We start from the raw sequence: 18089 nt of genomic DNA on the forward strand, positions 1-18089 counted from the left end.
TCCACTGACCCCCTGTCCCCTCTCTCTGCTCATCTCACCATGCAGGCAGTGCTCCACATGTCCGCTGGAGTGCCGTACCCTGCGCCGATCAGCACCTCCAGAGAGCGGTACTGCCGGGTCTGGATGTCTTCTGTGAAGTGCTTGTGCTGGGACAGAGCGTGAGACACAAAAAGAGCGAGTTCAGGGTACAGGTGAGCAGGTGAGGAGGAAGAGTCAGGGTACAGGGCGACGAAGAAGCCTGTGTGTCTCTTACCACCCAGCAGGCGTTGCCCAGGTCTGCGATCTTGATTTGGATTTTATCTGCGTTCTGGGGCTCCAGGGGGTTCACCAGGAAATCAGCAGCACTGAACACTGACAGAGCGGGGGAGAGAGACGGGGTCACCAGAGAAATCCACTCATAATACTAGCAAGTACAGCATTGTAAAAAAAAAATAAACCACCATTTATCAAAGTCTGGAACATTCGTATTGAATTCCTGAGGATGCAAAGGCAAACACTGGACCTGCCAGATCAGCTGACGTGGCCACAGTCAGACCGAGCGACTCACTGTGTGGGGACAGCAGGTGGCTGCGGCAGTCTCTCTCCGTGGAGTATCCGGACAGCGCCGAGTCCGAGGTCGGGGAGAAGACGGAGCCCGACAGAGCCGAGTCCGGGCTGGTGAACCGGGCCCCGCCCATCCTCAGGGTGTGGCCATTGCAGCCCTCCAACCAGGAGGAGGAGGAGGCGGGGCTGGAGGGGCTGCAGGCCACACCCACGTCCACCCTCCCATTGGTATGGCAACCACCATTGACCAGGCAGGTGGTCCCACTGCTGCTGTTCTGCACCACTGCGGAGAGGGAAGGGGAAAGAGGGATGGAGCAGGAGAGCATGACGGAGAGGTGAGAGACATACAGGGAGAGAAGAGGCAAGGGAGACACAGAGTCATTTACAAATTCAGTAAGTGGACAGTGTCCAGTAACACATTAGCACTGCCCTGAAGCTGAATGGGACAGAAAATATATAAGAATGCTTCTCAACAGTCTCCACAATTCAACTAAGGTGCAAACAAATCATGTTTCAAATCACTCAATCAAAGGAAATCCTTTTTTTATCTAAATAATTCAAGATCCTAACTCTACAAGTACATAAGGCAAAGTTTACATGGAGAGCAATGCAGTTGTGGGGGTGAAAAATTTTGAAGACTTATTTTGTACATATTCGTTACTTGCCATGAACTAGAACAGAAACTGTAGAAACTGAATGACAAGAAACAAGTGCACAGAGCTACTTGAAATCAAAATGTTAATATGCATACTTATATTTATCTGCACACATGAAGAATTTTATTACAGTTATGATCTTTTTGACTATTTTTAATAAATGTTTAATGAATGAAACATGCAATGTAAAAGAAATTCTATTAATTCTAGACAAGGAGGGTCAAGGGGAGGTCATAAGACAACAGGAAGAACAGCTCTGAGTAGCTGAAAAACAACTCCTTATTTGGAGGACGCTAGCAACTGCAAAACTAGCCTAAACTGGTTAGGGTTAGATTCCATTTAGAACTGGAAGTAAGATTCTGGCACTTTAAGAGAATAAAAGCAGACGAGGTAGAGAAGAGAGTTGAGTTGCAGGGTTCTGGAGCAAACTGTAACTTATGTGCGTGTAATATAGAAGACCTTTGGTGCTGCAAAGGTTACAGTATTTACATCCCATAGAGGGAAGAAAGAAAACTTTACCAGCACAGTTTACAGCTCCACACTCAGTGACCACACTGACGGTGCTGTGCAGCACATGGACTGTTTGCAGCAGGGAGAGCAGTAGGCCCTTGCGTTCTCCAAATACACTGCTCAGTGTCTCAGGCTGCTACTGCTGCACACAGACACACAGACACACAGACACACAGACACACAGACACACAGACAAGCCATTCCACACACATGCGCCATGCACACACACAGACACACACAAACAGGCACAAGCCATTTACACACACAGATACAGAGGCCACACACACACACACTTTGCTGTCCCTTGCGATGCGCAGACAGCAGACAGCCCCCTGTGCGCTAGGCCGCACAGCCCAGCCTGGCCACTCACAGTGCTGGGGGCGGCTGTGGGGGTCCCCCCCGTCCTCCAGCAGCAGGCTCTGTCTCCAGGGGGAGCAGACAGGCCCTGGGGGGGCGGCGGGGTCTGTGGGGGGGTTGAGCTCCTCCATCCTGGCCAGGTCCTGCAGCCTCTCCTCCAGCAGCCGCTGCTGCCTCTTCTCCTTCCTCTTCATCTTCTTCTTCTTGTTCTTGGACACCTTCCCTGTCTGCACACAGCGTGGGGTCAGAGGGTCAGAGGGCAAAGGTCAGCGCAGGAGCAGCACTGTACAGCAGCGTCTCAGGGGCAGTATGTGAGCATGTCTGTTTCTCCACACTCATTCTCTGTATCCAGTCTCTCTCAAGCCCAGTTTAGTCTCAGCTCCATTCCCTATATCCAGCCTCAATGCCAGCTTACAGTCTCAGATCCATTCTCTGTATCCAGCCCCTCCTTTCCCTGAATGCAGTCTTTCTCAATACCAGTCTACAGTCTTGGTTCCACTCCTTACTGTAATCCAGTCTCTCTCAATCCCAGCAGGTTTAAACAGTTATTCACTACTTTCAAAGGGTACTTAAGGGTAATATAAAGTTAGCCAACAGTCCCCCTTCCAGTAGGAAAACCTATTCATTCTATCCCACCGTAGTTCAGACATTCTCCAAGTATCTTTGTGCATTAAAGGGGAGCTGCAATGCTATTTTCAAATTTTGGAGTTAGAATCGACACTGATGAGCGCATTTCAAACTGCAATAAAAGTAAAATGTACACAGTAACCAGTAAAACCTCCAATTTACATAACAAAATAGACTACATTTCCAGGTGTGCGCAGTACCACGTTCTGCGATTTAAGACTAGGCAACAAAACGTCTGGTATTGTGTGCGGCCCTATGACATTGTACACAAGCAAGCTTGTGAATAAATCTCTTTTAATCCAGAAACATTGTTTTCGATTTCGAGAGGTTTGTTAACTCTGCATGCAGTTCATGTGGAACATTTCTGTGGTGAAATGTCTGCTGCACAACCTGTGCATCACAGTTCATCAGTCATCATGGTGACTTCCGAGCAGGAAGGGCCACTTCACATCACAATTCGTGGGAACTTTAATGTGAGGTTGCGACAACATGTCGACTTACAGGACTTTCACAAAGCTCAAGATTTTGTGTTTAATTCGAAATTAGTACGTTTTTTTTCTATACCATCAATTAATTTATTTTTTTACCAAGATTTAATAACCAGTCTGAGAAATTGACTGCCTAACTTAAAGGAAGGGGATTTAGCCATTTCTTTCACAAAAAGGACATGCCGGTTGCCTCTAATTCATTCAGGGAGACAAAGCAACACTCCTGAGAGACAATTAAAATGCAAACTTTACTCTGGAGACGAACTCCCACCAGCAAAACCCAAACAGAAACACACTCTTCCACACTGTGAGGCGTCGTCACTTCTTCGCTGGAAAAGCTCCTGGGCTGCTTTCCACATTTTTCAGAGTTCGTTTTCCAACATGCCTCCCATTACAATGCTAGAAGCACCCAACGGGTGTTCCCGAAAACCCAGTGTAACACAGCCTGTTCATTGACCTCACAGCACACAGTAGGGCATTTCTTATCCGTCTTAACCAGAAGTATCTAAAATATCCCCTAAGATTATCGTACACTACATCTCTTTCCCACTGAAAACAATGACGTTGGACATCTCTGGGTAGAAACTGGAGTTAAAAGGGCTCTGAATGGGATCAGGGATGGACTTCATCCCAGAGAAAAGCTGGTTTGGCCAAAGTCAGGACAAAGAGACATCATGGGACAAATAAACAGTCACACTACATGGGATGTCCACACTGCCACTGGGACCCTGGCAGTCCCGCCTGCATCAGCCAAGGCTCATGCTCACTATGACTAATTAAGCTCAATTACTGAGTTAGCTGATTAGCTGGGCAGGTTTCAATAAACACAAAGAAGCGTGCAGGGGGCCTGTAGCTATCCAGAACCAGGGCCGGACTCTGCTGCTTTGCACAAAATGGGTAATATGTTAAAATACTGCACAAAACATTTACCAATACTGAGTCATTTTCACTCTGCCACAATAATACACCCTTTAGTCAGAAGCTAAAGGGCAAGGGTCACAGCCAGAGCTACGAGTTGGGGTCAGGGGTCAGAGTTAACACAGAGGTCAGGACTAGGAGAGGTACCGTACACATGTGATCAGCGACTGATCTCCATGGAGACACTCGGAGACAATGCTGCGTGTTTATACAAGAACACACAGAATCTCAACATACAGAGGAAAATCTGGATTAAAGGAAGACTGGGCGAAACCAATCATAGGAATCAGATCGGAGACGCAGCTGTTGACCAAGCACAGTTGTCCTGGTCCTGGAGAGCCAGTCAGGGTGTCTGCAAGGTTTTTAGGTCTCTTAGCAGCAGCGCCTAAATCACCGGCAGAATCTGGTGAACTAGTCCCATCAAGCCAGTACTCAACTCGTTAAGAGCCCAGTTGGAATGAAAACCTGGAGGCGCACCAGGCCTCCAGGATCCGGACTGCTCATTCCGGGATCCATTTCCACAGGAGTGGTGTGGGAGGAGGGGCCTCCTAGCTCCTGTGACTGTGTACCACTGGCAGCAGCAGGTTAGTACAACTGGGAGCTCAGCCTGTGCTGAAAGAGGCTTTACAATCCCCAGTGCGACAGCGGACAGAATAACAGCCTCTGGTGGTTCCACACTGTTACTGCTATATTCCTGCACTCCGAACTCTGTTAATGCCACACCTTTTAACTGATTCAACTTCACTGTAACAGACCCTGTCCATCCACATATTTTATCAGTGAATGTTCCATAAAAAAAGCCTCAACAGTAAAATAGCTTCAATCTGAATGACAGGAATTCAGACATTATTTCAAAGTGCCCCCCCCCCACAACGTCCAAGGGGGAAATGGACAAGGTAGAGTGAACAACCCCAACTTAAACTGCCTGCTCCCACAGTCAGAATTATTATTAGAGTCGCAGGGGAGCCGGAGACTGTCCCAGCAAGCAACAGGATCAAGGCAGGGTACCCCCTGGACGGGACGCCAGTCCAACACGGGGCACACACAGACATGCACACACTCACACCAGGAGGGGTTCCCTGGCCACCATTCCAAGGAAATGAATTGGGAAGAGCGCCACCTACTGGTCCACCAACACCAATTGCAGTAGCAACTTGAAGCAAAGTATTGGTATGTCACAAAAGAGGTACTGCCTACGAATAACTAAATAGACGTTTTTTTTTTCCCCAGGAACGATGCTCTGGGAAGATTCTCATTCCTGTACCACAAACCACTGCAGATGCAAACATTTTAACATGTGCTGATCGGATACTATCCCCCCCCCCCATCCCCTCTCAACTGTCCAAGCAAAAGAGCGCCCCCACCTGGCAGGGCAGGCAGCACACACCCCCACAATGCCAAGGCCAGTCTTACCCACAGGCTGAGAGATCTGGCCATTACGGCCAGCTTCTCCAGCCAGCAGAGCTCGCTCTGGGACAGAGCACACACAGCAGGCACACGGGGGAGGGGTGGAACAGCAGCACAGGCAGAGAGAGGGGGAAAAAAAAGAGAAAAAACAATGAGGAAGAAGGAGGACTGGAAAGGTTAGGAGAGGAGAAAAGGAAGAATGAGCAGAATGGGTGGAAACAGAAATGAAGCTGGTTACACCAGGGAGGGAGAGGGCGTGATGCACAGAGGACCTGCCTGGTCTTCTAGTGCTCTGCGTGGACACTGATCTGCACTGGACTGTCCACTCCTCCCCCCAGCCCACACACTGTCCACTCATGCCCTGGCCTGAACCGTCTGCTACACCGTCCACTGTATCATCACTAAACTGTCCACTCCTCACCTGGCCTGCATCATCACTACACTGTCCACTGCATCATCACTACACTGTCCACTCCTCCCCTGGCCTTTACAATCACTACACTGTCCAGTCCTCCCCTGGGCTGTATCATGACTACATTGTCCACTCCTCCACACCAATTCCTACAATGTCCACTCCTTCCGTGGCCAGTACCATCTGCAGCACTGACCACTCCTGCCCTGACCTCTACTATCACCCATCACTACACTGTCCACTCAGGCACCCCTCAACAAAATGATATTTTAAATAGACTGATTAGATAATTATCCCACTACAAAATATCTCCCTGATCATGGCCATGAGCACAGAACCTGTACATATTCCACAGCAGGTTGTAGGTCTAGTATGTGTGCAATTACCTGCTCCACTCCTTCTGCAGCAGGTGTTTGGGGCAGCCTTATCAGAACACAGCTTACAGCCCAGAATGCACATCTGAACACTGTGTTCAGACAGGGCGAGCAGCACGGTCACCATCCCACTAATGTGCATTAAACACAGACAGACTGATGAACAGTTTGCACCCCTAGAGCCTTGTGTTCCAACTCTGCAGCGAGTCAGTCACTCGGGCTCAACAGACAGAACAGATCACTGGCTGGGAAACTGAGCTGAAAACATCCGAACAGTTCTAATTAATCCTATTGCTGAGTCAATTAAGGGCTCAGCTGCAGAACTGAGCGCTTGGCTGTGAGTGACACAGGTCAGCGGGATGTCAGGACTTCGGGATCAGGAGCCTCTGCCTGACTTAACGACTTCCAATGACACGATTAACAGGAACACGCTTAATACTCCTAACCCCCAAAGCCTTGCACAGCTGTAGGACCTCGAGTCAAGCACCTGTTTATGAAGAAGGACGATCTTTTAAAACAGTGCCTACGTCCTGGTGTAGCAATAATTAATCCTGTAAGGCTGACTCAGCCCTCCGGAGACTGAGCTGGACACGGCCCCTACAGGGGAACAGCTGTCTCTTGAAAGCACTCGGGCGATAAGCTATTATGCTGGTCCCTTTATGGAACTGGAGAATCAAGGCTCCTCCACACTGACTGCACCCTACCTCAGTGTGGCCCAGCTAAGGCCAGTGTGCCCGAGTGGTTTTCATCAGCAGTGAATTAGCTGCCTCAAACCACAACTACTGTCAGCCTGGACTGCTCCTCATCGTCACCTACAGGCCTACCGTCTTCAGGTCAAGACTTCCAACCTGGCAAACCTGTTCCTGTCCGGGATTTGCAAGGGCTAGATCAGCAACACTAAAAGAAATGACTTGCTGTGGCTCACAGGACGTCTAGTGACGCCTGTTAATAAGATCAAGAACTTCACACGCGGAGAGGAAGCCCAGGGTTCGGAAGTTATGCCCAACTTGATCGCGGGGGGGGTGGGGGTTCACCTGTCTCACATTCCCGGCTCCGACCCGCAGCTCCGGGTGCAACTGCCGAGCGGCAGGGAGGACTGACAGGAGGGAGATGGGAAGGGGTTCGGGGGGGACCGGCAACTCGAGGGAGTCCTGTGCTCTGTTAGCCACTGCTGGAGGCCCAGAGGTGACGGGCTGGGGTGCCCAACCCAAACCACGGCTTCCCGCGGACCTCAACACCCCAGAGGTGCTGCAGGGTGTTCTGGGATTCCGTCTCATCCCAATCCCCTCACTGCCTGAGCCGCTCTCGTCATCCAGTCACCTGGTCACAAGCACCTCTGCCCCAGCCTGAGGCACCTGCACCCCTCCTGCACCCGGGGACCACGAGGCTGTCCCATCGACAGATTCCTCCCAGATCTTGCCGCAGAAAAACTTACCAACATCCAGCGGATCCAATTGCTCAATCAAGTCAGAGACTCGGGGTCAGGATGAAACTCTCCAGCCCCCACAGGACTAATGAGAGAATCTGGGAAGCATCCAGGTGCTCATCCAGGATGGACAACTCTGATTAGAGCTCTTCCACATGCCCACTGAAACATCAACTCGTTTAACGTACTGCACTGTCTCTACAACTGCTCCCCCTAGTGGTTCGAAACAACAAGACAGGGACCCAAAATAAATCTGCAACTAGAGGTGCCTCCAGCCCTGGTCCAGGAGAGCCCTAATCTATTTATACTTCAGAGGTCACTTTAAAACCATGTTTTAAAAGCACTTCCATGTTGTTTTCACTTATATGCTTTAGCGTTTCTCAGCACTGGGAAGACTGGGCACACTTCACTGTTATTGAAGCGAGATAGTTCATGAAGTCACTGAGCAAGTAATGTGCTCAATCGAGGAGAATCTGGTCCACTTTGGTCTGTCAGTTACCGCTTCAGCTTATTTCTAAACTGATTACTCACTAGCATTCTGAAGTGATTACAGCTAAAATGTTCCAAGTCTTTGTAACGAGATGATTTCGTGGTGAACTGCAAGACCTGCGGGCCTGGGACTGTCCAGGAGAGTTGGTGGACGAGCCCACTGAGCTCTCACTTAATTGACCTCTTTATATGATCCACAGATCAATTAACCGGGAGGTTTTCTCTTCCAACTAAGTTGAAAATGTCAAATGAATTTTATAATGAACCTCACACCTCCAGCAGAGTAAAAGCTGGAGTTAAAACCAATTAATAGTTCAATTAAACAACACGGGAGCTCAGCTGGGACGGAATGAACTACTCACATTGAGACGAGACTGGTTTTCACCTCAGAGCATCAGAACAGCTGTAACCTAAGCAGCCTGCTGTCATACGTAATAAAAGCAGCCTTTCAGATTTTAGCCTTTTTGCATGAACTTATTAGCGCAGCACTGTGTGGCAGCATCGGGACTCTGCCTGTGAGTCCGTGGGCAGGGTTCACACGGGTTATGTCCCTGCAGGACGTCCAGAGTGCTGATCAGCTCTGGCTGACGAGGCCTCCTGCTGCTCAGCTGCTCATGTTTCAGTTTAAAAGCCGATTGGCTCAGTCAGTGCAGGTGTCCACTGATCCCAGCGATCGCGGGTTCGAGCCCTGGATCCGTCAGTAACCAACTGCGTCCGGGACTCCCCAGAGGGTGGCGCACAAGCAGATGAGCGCCCCCGAGGGCAGGGAGGGGTGGGCTCACTTGTCCAGGGGGTGACACAGCGCCCCCCTGCAGCCTCCCAGGTGTTTTCAGGCTCTCGGGGCTGTCTGGAAGGGAGTCTGCCTGCCTGCAGCCCGGACCGCGCCGAACCCGAGTTCGGGACGGTGCCCGAGCTCAGAGAGGTGTTAAGAGACGAGTGGCTCAGAGGAGAGCCGACCGGAGGAGTCTCCCTGCACTTCCTCGCTCTCCCGGATATGTAGCGGTAGGGCTTGTAGCATAACAAACACACCTGGCCAATCCAGACCAGGGATTTACAAGGAAAAAAAAAGAGCCTATTTCAAACCGTCCAGTTGACCTGGGACCAGCTGGCAACTCCAGCCTCAGCGGGGCGGAAAAGCAGAACTTGGCACTGGGCTCGGCAGGACCACGTGCAGGAGGCTCTGATCCGATCATTCCCGGTTTGCGATTTTTTTTTGCTTTTCTTTCGGGGTTCCGCCCTCCCTCACTCACACACACACCCCCCCCGGAAACACACGATGGCGACAGACGTACCTGCTTCTCCCGGGGGGCGGTGCTGACTGGAGCAACAGCAGGAAGTGAGGAAGAGGAGGGCGGGGAGGACAGGAGGACAGGACAGGGGCGGGAGGCCGAAGAAATGGAGGGGAGGAGGGCGAGAGAGGAAACCAGACGGAGGGAAAGAAAAGAAAAGAAAAAGCCGAAAGTTAGAAGCGAAAGACGGAGAGGAAGAGCAGGCTGATCAGAGCAACGTCACAGCGAAGAGCCGAGAGGCGCCGTGTCACAGCACTCTTCACCACACAGCGCAGAGCTCTCCTGCAGGAGAACCTGCCCCCGGCTTCACGCTCTGCAAACACGACAGCACACGCACGCAACCGCCGTCGCCATCACCGCACGCGCACACGCACACGCACAACCGCCATCGCCATCAACGCACACAAACACACGCGTGCGCGCAACCGCCATCACCGCTCATACACGCACACAAACACACGCGTGCGCGCAACCGCCATCACCGCTCATACACGCACACAAACACACGCGTGCGCGCAACCGCCATCACCATCACTGCACACTCACACTCACACAATCGCCATCACCATCACTGCACACTCACACAATCGCCATCCCCATCACTGCACACTCACACAATCGCCATCCCCATCACTGCACACTCACACAATCGCCATCCCCATCCCCATCACTGCACACTCACACAATCGCCATCCCCATCCCCATCACTGCACACTCACACAATCGCCATCCCCATCCCCATCACTGCACACTCACACAATCGCCATCCCCATCCCCATCACTGCACACTCACACAATCGCCATCCCCATCACCATCACTGCACACTCACACAATCGCCATCCCCATCACCATCACTGCACACTCACACAATCGCCATCCCCATCACCATCACTGCACACTCACACAATCGCCATCCCCATCACCATCACTGCACACTCACACAATCGCCATCCCCATCACCATCACTGCACACTCACACAATCGCCATCCCCATCACCATCACTGCACACTCACACAATCGCCATCCCCATCACCATCACTGCACACTCACACAATCGCCATCCCCATCACCATCACTGCACACTCACACAATCGCCATCCCCATCACCATCACTGCACACTCACACAATCGCCATCCCCATCACCATCACTGCACACTCACACAATCGCCATCCCCATCACCATCACCGCACACTCACACAATCGCCATCCCCATCACCATCACCGCACACTCACACTCACACTCACACTCACACTCACACTCACACTCACACTCACACAACTGCCATCGCCATCGCCATCACCGCGCTGCTGCGCTGCCTGTTACCAGAGGAGCCGGAGGGCGGGGGCGCGCCGGACTGCTGCCACACGGTCGCCTCGGCAGCCAGCCGGCGGATGTACACGTCGTCCACGCACATCAGGATGTTCTCCGGCTTGATGTCCGTGTGGATGATCTTGCACTTGGTGTGCAAGTAGTCCAGGCCCTGGAGGACCTGGGAGAGACGGACAGAGGTGAGGAGGGGACAGGCGCGAGAGAGAGCAGTCAAGGGCAGCAGGTCCGAGGGCTACCCCGCAGTGACAGCTGTACCTGTCTGAGGATGCTCTTGACACAGGGCAGGGGAAGACCCATGTAGTTGGACTTGATGATCCACTTCAGGAGCTGGTGCCCCAGCACCTCCAGAACCATGCACACATCTGGGAGCGGGGTCAAAGGTCAAGGACACAGTGCGCTCAGAGCAGAGAGAGAGAGGGAGAGAGAGGTAGGAAGAGAAAGAGAAGCTCAACGAGGAAGGCTTCAGTGCAAAGGATACGCACGCCGTTAACGCCCGAGATCTTGAAGTCGTCAATGAGCTGGACAATGGTCTCCCGCTTGGGGTCGGCAGGGTCGCTGTCCCGAACCTGACAGGGCAGCAGAGCGAGAGGCAGAGGGCGAGAGGGAGGAGGTGAGAATGAGGTTAAAAGGAAGACCCGACAGCAGGTGAAATGCAGACGAGGAGTGAGGAAGAGGAGAGGGCGCGATGGAAGGAGGCAGAGGGGGTGACGAAGGCGCACTCACACATTTCAGCAGCTTGATCTCGTCCAGCGCCGTCTCGGTGTAGTGCTGAGCGCTCTTCACCACCTTCAGGGCCACAAACCGCTTCCTCCTGAGGAAAAAGGGCCGACGGACACTGAGAGACGAACTGGACGGGCGATACCGCTGGCAGAAGAGCCTGTGGAATGACCTCCCAGAACAGCCCAATAATCAAACCTCAGGACCTTCTCCTTTAGTCTCTGCTTTTCTTAACCTATAATCTCATCAGGCTGCCAACAGTCAGAGGGTGGTAAAATGTAATTTACCTTAAACCCAGTTACTGGAACATGCTTTCCCAACTTTTACCTTCCCACTGCCCGAACAGATCCGGGTTCTGGATTCAGAAGCTGAGCGAGCATGTCCTGACAGCCTGCGACACCAGAACCTGGACCGCTGGACCCAAGACAGCAGAACCAGGAGAGCTCAGCTGCCTCACTGGCACAGCCCTGAGGACAGACCCAGGACAGCAGGAGCCCGACCCCAACTCTAAAGAAGTTGTTCATGATCTATTATAAATAACCCACAAACACGCCACCTAGTGGAGGGCAGCCATCAGGCCTGGGACCCCCAGAGGTTTCTCTTGTCCTACTGGGAGTTTTCCTCTGCTTCGTGACCTCATGCTTGACTGTTGTTATATGGTCAACTGCTGTAAAGTTAACCTGGTGACACCGTTAACCTCTAGTACACAGGCCTATAAAGCAAACTGCTGCAGACATCGCTACAGTAAACGACTGAATGACAGATCAACTGACTGGGGTGACGGGAGAGAAATGAAGACCACAGACAGACAGGAAAGGAGGGCAGAGACTGGGAGAGACGGGTTCCCCTGGAGAGAATGATAGATAAAAAGAACATGGACAACGCCGCACTCTGACAGAGAGGACAAGGAGTGATCGACACCCGACACACACACTCTGACAGAGAGGACGAGGAGTGATCGACACCGACACACACACTCTGACAGACTCACTGTAAGTCCCAGCAGAGCCAGACGGTGGAGAAGTGGCCCCACCCCAACTTCCTGACCACATGGTACCGGCCATTGAAGAGGTCCCCAATCTTCACAGGATAGTATCCCCCTAACAACACAGCACAGCCAAGTCAGAAGAGCGCCCACAGGAAACATCTGGTCTCTTAGCAGAAAGTTTCCAAGTATGTCCACCGCTTCCACACAATTATGTCTGGGTGTAATAAACAGACAGATTATTGCACAAAGACATACTGGAAACATCAGAAAACAGCACATTTCACCACAGACACCTGTAAAAAAAAAAAAACTTTTTTCAGTTTTTCAGGTCAGCACCAAATCTGACGCTGTTCTAACCTGCTCCATATTTTTTTTTTGTTCCATTAGCCACAGCAAACGCTTAACGTGATGAAAACAGAACAGCTTCCTGGTGAGCCCCCTGAGGACACCTATCTCTGTGCTAACAGGGTCTCTGGCACCGCTGCTGTCTACAGCTGGACCCAGTGCCCTGAGCTGCTCACTGCAGCCTGCCTCGCTGGGAGAGGTCACAGGCTGGGATGTCCCTGAGTTATCCATCGTGACCTCTGGCATAGAAGACATGAACTTTGGACATTTTCCTCCAAATCCGTTTTCCGCTGTGCTTGGTTTTAGCTGAGGAAAGACGGCATTTTTCCACACTGGTGCTACGGAAAATGGAGATGCGGCACAGAAAACAGCACATTACTCCCTGCGCATGCCAAGCGACAGGGAGCCGAACAGGTGCTCCTCCTTCAACAAAGGCCCCCCCGTTGTCTCCTGAGGGACTGTGGTCACTCCAGCCCTGGGGTTAATTCTGTCTTTGTCGTCTTGCTCACTGGTACCGTGACTCAGCTGTGAAACTCGCTATTTTTAGCTGAGGCTGAGTCAATGTCTTTGACCAGCGACAACAAGGCTGTATCCCTGCTCATGGAGGACAGGGGGGCCATACAGTACCTTTGCAGTAGTCAGAGGGGTCTTCCTGCTCTTCGTCATCTGATCCGAGGAGCTCGGCCGGGGGCGGGGTGAAATCCCGAGGGGGTGGGGTTAGTAGTGGAGGGGGCGGGGTCTGTGGAGCAGGGGGTGTGGGAGGGGTGGGTGGAGCAGGGGGGGGTTCTGGGGCAACAGGCGGGGGTGTGGGGGCTATCTGGGGTGATGTCACAGGCTGGGGGATGGGAAAGTCGAGATGCAGCTCCTCGGAGCCAGGGCTCTGCAGCCTGCGGAAAAATAGGAAAGACCTCTTCAACAGCAAAGTCAGGACGAACATGTCTGTTAAAAACTTCTTCATCGTTCTGGAAAACAAACGGGAAAGACACCGAACTCCAGCTTTTCCCTGACCGCTGCATCTAGTACAGGGTCATCACTGCAGGGACACGCGCAGACACACACTCACACCAGGGCCAACTTTCCCAGAAGCCACTTAACACACCAGTATGCTTTTGCACTATCGGAGGAAACCAGAGCACCTGGAGGAAACCCACACCAACACAGGGAGAACATGCAGACTCCACACAGACAGTGCCCCAGGTCCGGGACTGAATCCTAGGCCCCAGTGCTGTGAGGCAGCGATGCCGATCACTGCGCCTCTGAAGACACCAAACTGATTGTTTTTCCACCAATCATTGCAAAGTGCAAGGTCCCAGGTATCTAGTGACCAGCAGCGGTTGCCGTTTTGCATCAGTACCCATGTGGACGTGCAGTGGTGTCATCTGCACCTGGTTTTTATATTGCAAGATAAAAGGCACTCAGGAGCCTCTCCTGGAGAAATAGCCCACCTGGTTCAAACACGTGGAACTAACCAGAACCACACCAGAACAGAACCAGCTCTGTATGAGAACATGAGAAACGTTACGAACATGAGACCTTTCCACCTGCTGGCCCATCTAGTAGTCAGTGGCTCACGGATCCCAGCATCTCATCCAGCGGCTTCTTGGAAGAAACCAAGATTCCGGCTTCAACGGCTCTTCATCTTGGCTGCGCAGCTTGTTCCAGACCCCCACTACTCTGTGCGTAAAGAAGTCTCTCGTGTTCTGAGTTTTGAAACTCTCCGGCTGCTGTCTCACTGGTCCGACTGGCAGCGGACCACTCCGCAACAGTAAGAGCCAACACTCCTGAGAGCGGATATTTCCCTGCAGCTCCTGCACCTCATGGGGACTCCACCAGAGCGCCTGCCTTTATCCCACCCTAACCCGCCAGTCCAAGCAGGACTGGGCCCTGCTGTGTTGGTGCCTGCTCTGTTTTGTGCCTCGTGTTGTGTATGGGCCACTCCAGTGTATACAGCCCGGTTGTGTGTGTGTGTGTGTGTGTGTGTGTGTGTGTGTGTGTGTGTGTGTGTGTGTGTGTGTTCTTTCCAGGCCAGCCCGCGCGTGTCAGAGACGGCGGCCGGGTGTTAATATACAGGCTGACCTCACTCTCCTCTCCACACTGAGCCCCTTCTGACTCACCGATCACCGGGGATAAATATAGACCCCTCCCTCCCTCCCCCGGCCTCCAGCAGCTGTAGAGTGAGAGGAAGGCAGGGAAAGGGTGAAGGAGACAGGGGGAGAAAGAGAGAGAGCAGGCCAGCTCCAAGAGCAGCTCCTGCACGGATGACATTCCCTCCCGGTCCTCCTTCTCTACACCAGAGACACACAACAGGCAGCAGGCCGGCAGCCGGCTTCAGTCCCCTCTCACTCACAGAGAGCGGCTCGCCCGAGTTAGCTGTCCCACAACACAGCAAGAGAAACACCAGTGTCGGTGTGCAGTGACACACTCTCACACGAAGGACTTATAATTAGCACCGGCAGCTGTGGCCCCAGACCCCGGGAGCCGGGATTGGAAACTAATCCATCTATTATTTTCATTAAGAAAGCCGTCAGAGGCGGCGAGGAGAAAAAAAAAACCAACAACAACGCGTTTGTTGTCACCGACTCCTCTCCAAACGCCTGTCACGCCAGATGCCACCTGCTCATTCATTTAAGACGCGGGGCGACAGCGCCTGTGCCCGCCACTCCGAAGGCTCCCAGACCCCGAAACCCGCACGCACCGCACTTTTTGCGTGTTTTTCCTCCCGGTCCCTGCTTCCCCGACGGCCGCTATTTCTGTCCCCTGCGCGTCGCCGCGGCTCGGGGGAGCGCCGGTCCAAACAGGGGGGACGGAGCCCGTGCCCACAGCGGGCACGAGTCCCTCAGGGTGTCGGCCGCCCCCTAAATATTTTTAGCACTCTGTCACCGACCCAAGGCCTCGGCCCCTCTCACGCCGACCCACGCCGCGGCGCCGCGCCGGCAGACGGAGCCACTTACTCGGGCTGGAGACCGGAGAGCTCCCCGGTGCCCCTCCGCTCCTTCTTTCCTTTCCGCTTGTGCTTCCTGCCGTGGCCGTGGTGCGGGGTGGCGGTGCCGTTTGTAGCAACTGGGGTCCGAATGCAGAGGGAGAGCGGATAAAATGTATTAAAAAAAAAAGACAAAACCGGGTTAGAAATGAAGCCAGAGATGTGAAATCAACAACACGACGAGAGGACGGGTGAACTAGGCGCACTAAGTTACGCGGGACTAGAAGAACAGCGATATCGAAGTAACAACAACAACAGCACCCTAAACTGGGAAAGAATCGTTCCTGCGCGACTCCAGTTCGCTCCTGTCCGCGCTGCGTGACGGACTGAACCTCCTCCGCCGTCTTTGCGCGACCGCCGGCCCGGCGAGCGAGGAGGCGCCCGTCCGCCTTCGGGGTTTTTTCTTTTTTTTTCCCCCCCTAAATGTTTTTATTTCCACGCGTTTGAGCGTGTCGAGTAACTCTCGCTCACCGTCCGCGGAGATCATGCCGGCCGCTGTCCCCGCTCGCTCACTGGCTGAGTGCGGCGGCGGCGCAGGCGCGCTGGGGGTGCTGGTCACCGCCGGGGGCTCCGGCCGCGCTGCGCGCTCGGACGCCACACATGCCGCACCTATTGGGCCTCCCCGAGCGCGACGGCTGGTATTTTAGTTTAAAAAAATCAATGCAATTTGTTTTGTTTTGTTTTGGGGGGGGAGTCGTGAATTGCATAATTTATTTTTTTTTCCCCCTGTAATTTAAGAATCGCAACCAGGCTGCGTCGCTAACACCTTGTGCCACTCAGGAGCATGACTGCCCGTGATGACGTGTTGCACCGCGCAGCGCCCCTGCGGTTCCTCGGCTTCTAACCGGAGCGCCGCACCTTTCCAGACTCCCCCCCTTTAGAGGCAGTGAAGCTCCCCTTCGTCGAGTCCGAAGTGACCGGGGTCAGGGGTCAGAGGTCACGGGAGCCAGAGTCTATCAAGCAACGCGGGTAAGGCAGGGTACACCCTGGACAGGACAGCAGTCCACCACAGGACACACACACCCTGGGCAGGACAGCAGTCCATCACAGGACACATACACACCCTGGACAGGACAGCAGTCCACCACAGGACATACACACACACACCCTGGACAATACAGCAGTCCATCACAGGACACACACACACACCCTGGGCAGGACAGCAGTCCATCACAGGACACACACACACCCTGGACAGGACACCAGTCCACCACAGGACACACACACCCTGGGCAGGACAGCAGTCCATCACAGGACACATACACACCCTGGACAGGACAGCAGTCCACCACAGGACACACACACACACCCTGGGCAGGACAGCAGTCCATCACAGGACACACACACACTCTGGACAGGACACCAGTCCACCACAGGACACACACACCCTGGGCAGGACAGCAGTCCATCACAGGACACATACACACCCTGGACAGGACAGCAGTCCACCACAGGACACACACACACCCTGGACAGGACACCAGTCCACCACAGGACACACACACACACCCTGGACAGGACAGCAGTCCATCACAGGACACACACACATCCTGGGCAGGACAGCAGTCCATCACAGGACACACTCGCACCCTGGATAGGACAGCAGTCCATCACAGGACATACTCACACCAGGGCCAGGTTTCCCAGAAGCCTTTGGGCTCTGGGAGGAAGCTGGAGCACCTGGATGAAACCCATGTGAACACAAGGGGAACATGCAAACTCCACACAGACAGCACCCCAGGACAGAGCCCGGAGCTTCACTGCTGCGAGGCAGCAATGCTGACCCCCTGCGCTTTGCATCCTCAGCCATAACTCCAAACCGGAAATCATGTTTCTCCTCACAGGCTGCCAGCTGCAACCCTTGAATCCACTCCGATCGCCCCAGTTCCCTCACAGCAACACAAACACAGCGAGTCTGGACAGATCACAGCAAAATCATCAGTTAAACCCAGGAGGTGCATCACTCTCTCTGCTGCACCTGAACTTGGGACTAAACAGGCTGACATCATTTTTTCCTGTGAAAACAAGAATGCATCACTCAGGGTAAAGGTTTTAATAAGGTTTAGATATACTTTCTGGGCCAGATTGAATATTGAAATATTGAAGTGTCAGCAATGATGAGGCAGCGCTGCTGCCCCCTGGTGGGGGGTTGGCTGAAGTGCACAGCTGAGCCAAGACCAACCTCAAACACAGGCACTGAATGGAAAAAAGACTCAAAAAATAAACCAA

The 18089-nt window shown here is 53.0% G+C and overlaps 1 protein-coding gene and 2 long non-coding RNA genes across 4 annotated transcripts in view; 2 read left to right on the forward strand and 1 right to left on the reverse strand.

Moving 5' to 3' along the window:
- Positions 1–451, forward strand: part of LOC148674085 (uncharacterized) — a 20496-nt gene extending 20045 nt beyond the window's left edge. The window contains exon 3 of the long non-coding RNA XR_015934361.1: positions 46–451. This is a non-coding gene — a long non-coding RNA (uncharacterized LOC148674085). The remainder of the gene's footprint in view (positions 1–45) is intronic.
- Positions 1–16486, reverse strand: part of srpk3 (SRSF protein kinase 3) — a 19943-nt gene extending 3457 nt beyond the window's left edge. The window contains exons 1-14 of one of the 2 annotated variants that reach the window (XM_088623857.1): positions 16332–16485; positions 15832–15940; positions 13508–13767; positions 12539–12647; positions 11554–11641; positions 11309–11396; positions 11086–11192; positions 10825–10990; positions 9500–9525; positions 5513–5569; positions 2080–2293; positions 548–826; positions 254–351; positions 39–146 (exon numbers count right to left, since the gene is read on the reverse strand). In XM_088623857.1, coding sequence (XP_088479983.1) covers positions 39–146; positions 254–351; positions 548–826; positions 2080–2293; positions 5513–5569; positions 9500–9525; positions 10825–10990; positions 11086–11192; positions 11309–11396; positions 11554–11641; positions 12539–12647; positions 13508–13767; positions 15832–15940; positions 16332–16347 — 1725 coding nt within the window. In that variant the 5' untranslated portion in view covers positions 16348–16485. Of the gene's footprint in view, positions 1–38; positions 147–253; positions 352–547; positions 827–2079; positions 2294–5512; positions 5570–9499; positions 9526–10824; positions 10991–11085; positions 11193–11308; positions 11397–11553; positions 11642–12538; positions 12648–13507; positions 13768–15831; positions 15941–16331 lie in introns of both variants that reach the window. The other variant, XM_088623856.1, reaches the window with a different exon arrangement.
- On the forward strand, positions 15939–18042 carry LOC148674088 (uncharacterized). The gene is made up of 3 exons (XR_015934362.1): positions 15939–16102; positions 16599–16829; positions 17705–18042. It is a non-coding gene; the product is annotated as an uncharacterized LOC148674088 (long non-coding RNA).
- The last annotated feature ends 47 nt before the right edge of the window (positions 18043–18089 follow it).

Source organism: Lepisosteus platostomus, chromosome 3 (genome assembly GCF_059453375.1).
Source record: "Lepisosteus platostomus isolate fLepPlt1 chromosome 3, fLepPlt1.hap1, whole genome shotgun sequence".
Taxonomy (NCBI): domain Eukaryota; kingdom Metazoa; phylum Chordata; class Actinopteri; order Semionotiformes; family Lepisosteidae; genus Lepisosteus; species Lepisosteus platostomus.